The 11,921-nt window shown below is 35.0% G+C and overlaps 1 protein-coding gene across 1 annotated transcript in view; it reads left to right on the forward strand.

Moving 5' to 3' along the window:
- The window catches only part of LOC139690745 (glycine dehydrogenase (decarboxylating), mitochondrial), a 33,416-nt gene extending 23,533 nt beyond the window's left edge, over nt 1-9,883 (forward strand). The window contains exons 10-19 of the mRNA XM_071588274.1: nt 2,138-2,323; nt 4,720-4,904; nt 5,479-5,680; nt 5,782-5,898; nt 5,972-6,117; nt 6,988-7,135; nt 7,501-7,708; nt 7,840-7,947; nt 8,300-8,445; nt 9,556-9,883. Coding sequence (XP_071444375.1) covers nt 2,138-2,323; nt 4,720-4,904; nt 5,479-5,680; nt 5,782-5,898; nt 5,972-6,117; nt 6,988-7,135; nt 7,501-7,708; nt 7,840-7,947; nt 8,300-8,445; nt 9,556-9,666 — 1,557 coding nt within the window. The 3' untranslated portion in view covers nt 9,667-9,883. The remainder of the gene's footprint in view (nt 1-2,137; nt 2,324-4,719; nt 4,905-5,478; nt 5,681-5,781; nt 5,899-5,971; nt 6,118-6,987; nt 7,136-7,500; nt 7,709-7,839; nt 7,948-8,299; nt 8,446-9,555) is intronic.
- Nucleotides 9,884-11,921: the final 2,038 nt, after the last annotated feature.

The following is an 11,921-nucleotide window of genomic DNA, read 5'->3' on the forward strand; positions in this document are numbered from 1 at the left end:
GTAAACAAACACAACACCTCTCATTTTAGTCGTCAGATGTGTTGCTAGATGGCACCTTGTGTCTCATTTCGATCCGTTGGATGGTTTTTGCAGAATAAAATCAGTCCTGTCTTTTTTGATTTCACCTTGTACAAAAGTATCTGACCCCAGTAGGGCAGCTATTTGAGTGATGGTGTCACATTGAAAACACAATTGAGAAAGGCGAATGGAAATCACCTAAATTATTTGCCATATGCAAGGACTACAAAACAATTTGTTTGATTTTTCATACAGCTAAAAAGGTTTTCAGGAGGATAGAGAGCACGCAAATGATTAATTAGGGGATGGTTAGATTGAGTTCAGGAAGGGGAGAGCGTGCATGATGCCATAGCAGTGGTGAGATCACTAATCAAGAGGAATAATGAATACAATATTGATATAATTGCCTGTTTTGTATATTTTGAAAAGGCATTTGATAGAGTGAATTGGGAAAAACTCTTGGGTATATTGCAGAAAATAGGAATAGGAGGGTTAGGTGGCTAATCCAACCTGTGTATGTCTCAAACTGCTATGGTGCAGGTGTGGAATAGATAGTCTGGATGGGCAGTGTTAGGAAGAGGGATGTCCATTATCACCTCTGCTTTTCAGTGAATATCTGAAGGAAATAGTGAAAGAGACATGGTAAGAACTGGCATGAATAAAAATTATTTATGGGGAATTCTTAAAACCAATTAGGTTTGCTGATGAACAAAGATTAATTTTCCAGTCAGCCAATGGGTTTCATTGCTGCGTGAATTGGTAAATCAGTGCTATAGGTATGGGATGAGAATAGATGTAAACAAAACAAAGGTTATGCAGCTATTGAGAAAGAGGAATGCTAACCTCAATATTAAAATAGGAGTTGGTAAACTAGTGCAGGTGGAACAGTTTACTTATCTTGGAAGTTTTTAGGACCAAAATGGTAAAAAAGGAGGGACATAAGATGAAGAATTGCATTAGGCAAAGAATCTTTAATAAAGAAGATGGAGTTGATGGTGGGAATGTTGAGTACAGATTTTAAGGAAAGGCTCATAAAAACCATGATCCGGAGTATGGTTTAGCGTGACACAGAAACATGTTCATTGAAGCAAGATGACAGGTATATGCTTTTGAAATGTGGCTGAGGGGAAGAAAGGAAAAGGTAAAATGGATGGAAATGGAAACAAGAAATCCAAAGGAGACACTAAAGGTGGATTCAGAGCATTTTCATTGGCAGTAGGATGTTGAAGATAGTGCTAGAGGGGAAAATTTTAGGCAAACAAGGAAGGGGTAGAAATAGCAAAGGGAATTATGGATGGAATGAAGGAAGGAATTATCTACATGTAATGGAAGAGTAGCTTATAGTAATGTTGGATATCAGAGTTTGTCTTTTTAGGAGGAGCAATAAAAAATATATCACAATACAGTTATATAGGCTGTGTCAATTCAAAACCTACCTTTACCAGCAGAAAAAGAATGATAATGATTTAAATTCTACATATTTTAATGCTGGCCAATTAATTTTATCTATTTTTAGTCTACATAAAGATAGGATTTCATAAATTTTATGCAATCACAGTTAACTTTATTTGAGACAAATTGAATTACTTTAATTTGGTGACCATGCCTTTTTGTTTCTCACCAGTTCAGGCTACTTAGAATGACATTATCCTGAAGGTATTTGTTGATTACCATTTAGCGCCTTAAACAATTCAGTCACTATCTGTCGTGAAATCAGTGTTAAAAAACAATTATGTAAATACCATTTCCATCCATACATATCTGGTCTGACTAGATTACTCTCAAGCAATACAAACCAACTTTAAACCTGGAGCAACAAAGAGTGAATCCTTTCGAAAGCTCCTCAGTCTTTATTTAGATAAGATATTGCCATGATTTGAAGCATTATAAAAAATTTAAAACAACCTACTCTCTTTCTAAGACACACCATTTCATGAATACTGCTTTATAAATAAACTTCACAAAAATCAAAATATGCCCATGGAATTTATTTATCTCAAATATTTTGCTAATTATTACATATTTGCTTAAAGTTTCAACTGATTTTCTGTTTTGAGAATTGAGGGATTTTAATTTTATTCTCACAATGTTAACATCCTTCATTTATATTTTTTTTCAGCTGGTTGAAAGATGTGGACTACAAATGATTCAAAGCCATGGTATTAAATCATCTCCTTTCTTAAGGACATCTCACTATTTGGCACATCCAGTTTTTAACAGCCACCATTCTGAGAGCAGAATTGTTCGTTACATGAAGTCTTTGGAAAATAAAGACATTTCCCTGGTGCATTCAATGATTCCTCTGGTAAGGGTAAAATGAAAATGATAAGAGGAGGCATATCAAGGATTTTTAGAAATCCAATGACACCCCATTGGTAAAATACTCTGGGTAATTTTCCTGATGATTGTTTAAATCATGTTTATTTTTCTATTTTTAACTTTTGTATAATCTCTTGTGATGATTGTGGGGATTTAGAAACTTTATAGGCTGCCTTTCTTTGTGTATAATTAAAAGTCCTGGTAGGATAATTGGTACTTTCACTATTGGTCATCCAAGAATGTCAACTGCATGTGGTCAACTAAATGAATTTGTTGGAGAGAAACGATAATTAACAATTGTGATTTTTATTATACTAGGGTAGTGGAAACCACAATTGTTAATTATCGTTTCTCTCCAATAAGGAAATTTTCCATCAAGTCAAACCATAAACTACATGGTTTGAATATATGATGCTCAGATATATTACTAATCTCAAGGCAACTTTATCTGAAATTTATTATTAATTCAACCTGATTGATCACAATTGAACTTATTTGCTACAAAAATATCAACTTTTCCCTTGATAATGGAGTACTAGACAGGTAGGCACTCCAAATGTGGTGCAATGAGAGCAATGCAAATAAATCACACATCCTTCAGTTGCACATTTATCAAACTTAAAATTTGCTTAAAATTTTGTTGCATTTGCCCAATTATTACCTTGATCAAAAAGTTCCCGGAATAACCACCGTGTGGCGCTCCCATCGTTCCGATTTGAGTTCTGTTTTTTTGTTAAATTGGTACATCTGTTGTTGATATTCCCTTTAAATCTTAGTGTCATAACTTGACATTTGCAAAAGTTACGTAGCCAAGAGTACATCTATCTCTGTGTGTGTTGGCGATTTTTTACAATTTCAGAAATGGATTTAAATTTGCAACAACGAACTTGTATTAAATTTTGCGTAAAAAACGGATTTAGTGGCGCACGGACGTTGGAAATGTTGGAAAAGTGTTTCGGCAACGATTCTCTAAAAAAAACGGTCGTTTACCAGTGGCACGAGCGGTTCAGAAGTGGTCGTGAGTCAATCGAAGATGATGAACGCAGTGGCAGACCATCGACATCGAAAGTCGGTGAAAAAATTGATAAAGTAAAAGAAATGTTGGTCAATAACCGCAAATTAACCATCAGAGAAATAGCGGAGGACTTGAACATTGCCGATGGATCCGCCCAAGACATTGTGGTTAATGATTTGGGTTTCCGTCGCGTAGCAGCAAAGTTGGTGCCAAAAGACCTCAATTTCATGCAAAAAAGAGACCGTGTTGACGTCGCAAAAGACATGATTTGCGAGGCTGAATCCGATCCCACATTCATCAAAAGGATCATTACTGGAGACGAGACGTGGGTTTATGAGTACGACACGCAATCCAGACATCAGGCAAGTGAATGGCGTTCACCAAATGAGCCGAGACCAAAAAAACCACGTCGTTTTCAGTCAAAAAAGAAGGCAATGCTGACGGTTTTCATGGATTACAACGGTGTAGTGCATCATGAATTTTTGCCAGAAGGCCAGACAGTAAACAAAGAGTATTATTTGGGCGTTATGAGACGTTTGCGTGAAGCAATTCGCCGAAAGAGACCAGAAATGTGGGCAGAAAACTCGTGGATTTTGCACCATGATAACGCACCGTCGCACAGTGCTATCATTATTCGTAATTTTTTGACGAAAAATGCAACAAATACCATCCAACAGCCACCGAATTCACCTGATTTGACTCCCTGTGACTTCTTTCTGTTCAATCGAGTTAAAAAACCATTACGGGGAACGCGTTTTAGCAGCCGAGAGGAAGTAATGGAAAAATCGCAGGAAGCACTGATGGACATACCGAAAACCGAATATAAAAAATGTTTCGAGGATTGGATCAAGCGCTGGCATAAGTGTGTTGCAGTCGATGGGGATTACTTTGAAGGGGACAATATAGATTTAGATGAATAAACTTGTATTTTTAATTTTCTGAATAAATTCCGGGAAATTTTTGATCAAGGTAGTATGTGGAGATAAGAAAGGAATGATTACTGTTGATTCAGATTTGATGAGTATTTCTTAAATATTATATTTAAGGTTAGGGAATAATATAAGGGGCAAATTTTACCAATTGTTTCAACATTATTTTCACATTATGATTTCACATGAGTAAAACTTAAATATTATATTTAAGGTTGGGGAATTATATAAGGGGCAAATTTTACCAATTGTTTCAACATTATTTTCACATGTATATAATCACAAAATTTAAAAATACACCAAGAAATAGATGGCATGCTTGACCTCTTAATGGCAGTCTGATATCATGGCATTGTGCTTTAAAGTTTGTTTAGGAGTGGCTATATATATATATTTCTTTAGTGGTCAAAATAATAATTTCTTTTGTCACTTTTACAGGGGTCATGCACAATGAAATTGACAAGTACTACCGAGATGATGGGTTGTAGTTTTCCGGACTTCACAGAGCTCCATCCATTTGTGCCACTTGAGCAATCAATAGGGTACCTTCAACTGTTTCGTGAATTAGAAGAGGATTTATGTGAGATAACAGGATACGATCGGATATCCTTCCAACCCAATAGGTAGTCACTTTCCTTGAAATTTTATTATTTTTCTGTGGGCAGAAATTACTTGATCTGTTTTTTCATTTTGCAATAATGTGAAAGGAGATATCAGTTTATATTTCATACACTAAATAACACCAATCTTGAGCTATTGTATTTTCAATGTACCAATTCACATCACAGTGAATTACATCCTACTTGCAGATTTTTTTTTAAGAATGTTGCTCTCCTGTCATGCACATTACATGCAGTTATCTCAGCAAATATTTCCATTATTTTTTCATATTTAATCCATACATACTTCATATACTTCAGGATTTATCCTGTTCAATGAAAGATGCAGCTACTGCTTTTATGGTACTGTTATTCATGAGTTGACTGCTAATTTGAGCAAACTGCCTACTTAGTTTTCATTCATAATATCTGACAGTATAGTACATGAAGGGACATAAAAGGATAAATTAGTAACTAAGAAACATAAAATTTCAAATTTGAGATGTCTTTTCACCGTTCATCATTTTAAGCCAGTGTTTGATATTTTCTTTCTTAATAATTTGAAGCAATCTTTCATTTTCATAATTTATTGAATCAGCGGAGCTCAAGGAGAATATGCTGGTCTGCGTGCAATAAAATCATACCTGGAAGCACGAGATGAAGGTCATAGAAACATCTGTCTGATACCTACTTCAGCTCACGGTACAAACCCTGCCTCAGCCCAGATGGCTGGAATGAAAGTCGAGCCTATAAATGTTGCTCGAGATGGAAGTATAGACATGAAACATCTGCAAGCTAAAGTGAGACTTTTGATGAAAATATGCTAAAATTGCATATTATATGTATGTATTTTGTATTCTTTGTTAAGAAAATCATGTTTATATCTATTAAAAATTTGCAGGTTGAAAAGCATAAGAAGAATTTAGCTTGCCTTATGATCACTTACCCATCAACAAATGGAGTATTTGAAGAAACTATTGGAGATGTTTGCCAGATGATTCATGACAATGGAGGACAGGTAATTATTGATTACGTGAGACAAGTGGAAATTTCCATTATTTGAAATTAAAAATTGCAAATAAAACATACAGGTTTATCTGGATGGAGCAAATATGAATGCTCAAGTTGGATTGTGTCGGCCTGGTGATTATGGATCTGATGTTTCTCACCTGAACCTACATAAGACATTTTGTATACCCCATGGCGGTGGTGGGCCTGGTATGGGACCCATTGGAGTGTGAGTAATTATTTTAAGTTGATTGTGGTGGGTGAATTATTATCAACTTATTTAAAAATTTCAATGGTTTCTTTTACAATTAAATACACTCAACATGAGAAAAATACATAGCAGGGAAAGCATTTTGGCAGGAATTACGTATTTATATTATTCTGACTCCAAACTATTTGATTTATCAAACAACTTTCTCTGATTTCTTGATGAATCATATTTTTGTCGATGGGTTGAATGTATTCTTTTAAAAATACCTTAAATTTATCAACAGACACATTATTTACTATGCAATACCAATTGTAGCCCTAAAACCTTCCTCTTTCGTAGTGGATGATCAGATATGTCTGTCCAGCTAACCTCCCTATAATCTTATCATCTTTCCACATAATACTCAGTGCAGCATGAATTTTTTTGCACTGGATGAAATTTGCAATGGGTCATCCATTTTGAAAAAAATACTGGTTTATTCTAATTTGGTGGACATAGCACATGACTTCTCTTCCATCTGCTATCTTGATCAACAGCAGGAGTTAAAAAAATGCAGAGGAGAAGGGGACTCAAGACTACTCCTTTGATAAAATAAATGTTTGTTTATAATTATATCTTTATATAATGAATGCAAATCCATACGTGAAGCCAATGTACATTCAGCTGAGATTTGCATGGATATGTGCACATTTGAGCTGGGTGTGCATTGACTTAACAAATTGATTTGTACAATTCAATATCACTTCTTTTTAAAAGTGTAAGTAGTGATATTTTTTCTCCTATACTAAGAAATTCATTTGGATGCATTACAGTTTGCTTTTACTTGCAATCAAATTCCTTAAATACCTTCACTGAAAATCATTTATTAAGACCACCTTATTTTTTTAGAAAAGATCATTTAGCACCATTTTTGCCAAGTCATCCTGTAATAAATCCAATGGCCGACCTGGGAAGAGCAGCAAAATCATTTGGGGTGGTGAGTGCTGCTCCATTTGGGTCTTCGGCTATCCTTCCCATCTCCTGGGCATACATTAAGGTGAATAAAAGTTTTGATTGATCCAACTATTCAACTTTTCTTTGTTGCTACAATATTTAAAATCATACAATGCTGATAAAGCCTCTTAGTGCCATAAAAATTGGCAAATCTTTGAACAGTATCACCAAAAGTTTATGAAGAAACATTTATTTAAATAGAAATCTTTCGAATTATTATTTAATTCTTTCACCATATTGCTATTTGACCATCATTTAAAATCCTGTGGTATATTGGCCACCATATTAGCCTGCACAAAGCTATTGTATAGAAATGACATGCACACAATGAACTTGATAATATTGCTGAAATATATATATGTTCTTTTTCTTCCCAACTCTTTTCATATCGAGTCACATTAATTGCAGATGATGGGGCCAAGAGGCCTACGAAAAGCTACACAAGTGGCAATCTTAAATGCCAATTACATGAGTCGTCGATTAGAGAGTCATTATCCTACATTATACAAAGGAAGGGATGGCCTTGTTGCACATGAGTTCATACTTGATGTACGAGACCTCAAGAAAACTGCAAACATTGAAGCTGTAGATATTGCCAAGAGGTTGATGGATTATGGTTAGTTAGAACATAAGCAATTATGTAGAGCAAGTGTATTTGGTTCTAGGCCTTTATTTTTTTTAATTGAAAAAATTTATTATCTCTGTAAAGTAATTCTACAGAATAAAAGTGCATATTCTCCATACCAGGCTTTCATGCTCCTACCATGTCCTGGCCTGTCCAAGGAACCTTGATGGTTGAACCCACAGAATCTGAAGACAAAGCAGAACTAGATCGTTTTTGTGATGCAATGATTAGTGAGTATAATGCATTCATTTTTTTACTTTGGTCACGGGTGAGAATACATTACTTATGTATTTATTCTCAGAACTTTATTTTCTCTTTTGATATTTTGTTTAGAATATGAAGTACAAATTTATAATAAACAGTGTACCAGATATTAATATTTTCTAAAAGGCAACCCTAAGGTGAAAATGTAATAATAAATAAAATACCCAAAGGACTCAAGAGTGTGGCCACCGTATTGGTTTGCGCTTGATTTAATACAGTTTAGGGTGATATAATCTCAAGTCTCATCGTCTTGACTCAAAATATGTACCCTGCTCATCACTTTTTTATATTTGTAATTTTTTGTGTACTCTCACAAAGGTATCAGGCAAGAAATCAAAAGCATAGAAGAGGGCAAAATGGATATCCGTACCAATCCACTGAAGATGGCACCTCATACTCAGGAATGTGTAATTTCTTCTGACTGGAATCGACCTTATTCTCGGGAGCAAGCAGCATTTCCAGCGGTAAGACAAAAATAATTTTTAGTTTACTTTAACATTCATCATAATGCTCTGAGGATTGTAATGATTGGTAATTTTTGGCTAGCATAAAACTTCCTTCGCTTATGGGTCTGTTCAGTCCACCTTGAATGGTAACATGGAAGGGTGATCAAGATGACCTAGTTAGTTATTGTTTGCTAAAATCGGCTAAAATGAAAACAATAAATATTAATAAAAATTAAAGACTTTTTGCTATGACATCAAATTATAAACAAGCATAAATTGATCTGTAAACCATCAATATTTCTTTCTTTGTCATCATGGATAATACATGAACACGAAAGAAAACTGGTCGGTCCTCCTTCCTATCAATGTCTTAATGATAGGAAGTGCTAATGAATTGAAAAGTTAAAAAAAATTTAATTCATTAGCACTCAGTAGAGCATTGGACTCCTGACTAGAGGGCTCAATTCCTGGGCAAGCCTCTCCGGGTACCTGCAGCTCCACCCAAGCCAGATGATTTTTTAGGAACCAGGTCTTCCTGAGAAACCGTAATCAGTACAGGGAAAGGAACTGACCACCCTACCCTGATGGGTGAATTTCACATGCCGTCAGGCTTAGCACTAAGTGAACTCTACCATCACCTAGCAAACTGAACTTCGGGTTGATTACTGTGTTTATGGTTTTTTTATGGTATTATTATTAATGTTAATCCACCATTGGAGTTTAGTTTTGGATGGACACAGACTGAACAATACTGTATTTCTTAGATTTATCTAGCAACACACATCCTGGCACCCCAAACTACATTACACTGTTCTCTCCCACAAACTTCCTACCTCCCTTCTTCCTGTCCAACATGCTCATCCTTTTCCTGCCCCTACATCAACTCCCACTTTCCATAGTTTAATGCATTCCACAACCAATCAAAATGCTCTGCATACACCTTTTATGCCTCCTTTTGATTTCTCCAAACAATCCAATTAACTAATGTTTAAAATGAAAAACTTGATTTCCATGAAATAATCTGAAGGTATCTTATTAATTCATTTCCTTTTCATGTTCCATTCAATGACGACTATGATGCTGCAATAAATTAAATTACTCTGGATTGACACGTCTTCGCATATCTAGCTGTTTGTTCGACCTGAAAATAAGGTATGGCCAAGAGTGGGGCGGATTGACGATATTTATGGAGATAAACATCTTGTGTGCACTTGCCCCCCAATTTTACCAGCAGATTAAACACAATATTCATCCCATTAATGTACAGATAATGTTTATCTTATTACATGAATAACACTGTCCTAGTCAGCACTCATTAATTCAGCAAGGTATTGGTAATATCTCATGCAAATTTCATCCATAGAAAAGCATTACCCTGCTGCTTGTAAAGTTTCATCTTTGCTGATCACAAGTTGCCATTTTCATTGAAGTATGTTAAAGTTGTGTAGTAAATACTTTGAAATACATGTTTATCAAAATATTTTGTAATTTAACTTTATACTTGAATAAGTCAGTACATCCTTTGCGAAAAAACTGGTAGAAATTTCATTCACAAATTCAGGCAGTTGAATTAACTGTTCAAAAACATTTAAATTTACAGTTGAAAAGCTGTTGATTTTGCTGAGTAAAAATTGTTTATTTTCCTGTGAAAAACCTATTGAATTGACTGTTGAAAAAACTGAAAATTCAAAAAATATTATTTTTGGCTTTCAACACACTATTTTTGAATCTCAACAGTAAACCGTAAAAATCCACCAGTTCATTCAAAAAGGGTATTATCCAGTTAATTATTTCCTATTTATTCCTTTGCGCACTCAATTTAATATGTGGGACAAATAGGGGATGCATATGTGTAATGCAACAGCAATTTGCTAAGTATACCTTTGCAGATAGTAAATTCCACCAAAGAGATGGATATCTGTGACATTTTGTCCGGTAAAAATTCATCTTTGACACAGCAGGGCATAGTGTACATTCATGTGTCCATACTATGTGTGCACATATTTCTAAAATATGCTTGGACAATTAATCATTGAGAAAGTGATGAAATTGAAAGGGGAAATGAAAAGGTTCACAATTAAAGTCACCAGTTTGAATAATAGTTCTCTCTGGAAAATGCAATAATTTTGATACTTAATCCAGCTTTTCTGTTAATAATTTGATATCACTTGAGGGGGAGCGATTCACCCCAAGTGATACAAGCTCAAAGTTATCACATTACCAGTTACAAGCCATACATTCAAAGCATAATTCATCAGTAAAGGGTACCTTTATCTCAAGTATATCCAAAGCCACATTTTCATTAACATAAATACATCATACCGACACCACCATTTTTACACTTAGTTTGTGGAAAACTTGATAAACATTAAAAATCAATAATTAAATAGAACTTATCTTCAATTCTCATGTTTACATAGTGTTTTGTATGACGATTTTGACAATTGACTACCACAGAGCAATGCATTGTTGATGCTATTTCAGCGATGCCGTTATGCCATGGACACAGCAGCCCGACATTGAAATAATATCCAGAAATAGCATCAGTGCCTTTTACTTCTTCTTATTCTCATTCCAATACACGTAGCCGAAGCCATAATGGTATCCTTAAGCAAACAGCACTGGCCACCGTTGTTAGGGAATAACCCCCAAGATGTATTTTCTGTGGGATTCCCTTGAATCATTGCTTGCTACTCCAACATACAGAAGACTTCTTCTTTTCCTCCTGCTTTGAACCATCTTGAAGTTATCACTTTCAGTGGGGTCAGTCACTTCAGCCGATGGTTTATGGATTGTAGTCCTTCACTACATCAGCAAACTGTTTTTTGCCACTGCTTGAGTGACACTTGAACTCACTTTGGGCATCTCTGGATTGTTTTGAGGAATTTTATAATTAATCCGGATCATCTTCAATTCATTTGTTTTCTCTGCTTTCCCTGTTTTGTTCTTACACTAATGACATCCAGGTCTATGAACTAATGGCCATTTCTTGCGCATACAGTGTCACTTGGTGCATCAACCTTACCCCCCCCCCCCATGCTTTAATGTTAAGGCTTAAATTAACAAATTCTGAGCCTTTATCTCCTCCATTAAGTTGGCTAACTTTAACTGAAATTCATTCACATGCAGTTAATGACTCCTTTTTGTCCCTTTTCGAATGCTTGAATTAGCTTGAATGGCATGATGTCACAAAATTTGGAACAAAAGTACAGGATTGTGCTTGAATTGACCTCACTCATTATGGATTTTGATAATCCCAGATAAGAATTGTGAAAAAATAGAGTTGCAACCTGATTCACATCTAATGGAAACCTGATATTCCATAATATTCTTGGAGCACATTGTGCATGTAAACTTATCATCCACTGTCTTGAATACTCCCTTCAGTTATGCAAATGAATACACGGTAATTATACTTGGGTAACAGTTTTATTATCAATTTACTAAATTTTCCTTTAAGAAAACTTTTCTGCCAAAATAATTCACTCAGTCTT

The sequence above is a fragment of the Hetaerina americana genome, unplaced genomic scaffold (genome assembly GCF_022747635.1).
Source record: "Hetaerina americana unplaced genomic scaffold, ioHetAmer1.1.p SCAF_3, whole genome shotgun sequence".
NCBI lineage: Eukaryota > Metazoa > Arthropoda > Insecta > Odonata > Calopterygidae > Hetaerina > Hetaerina americana.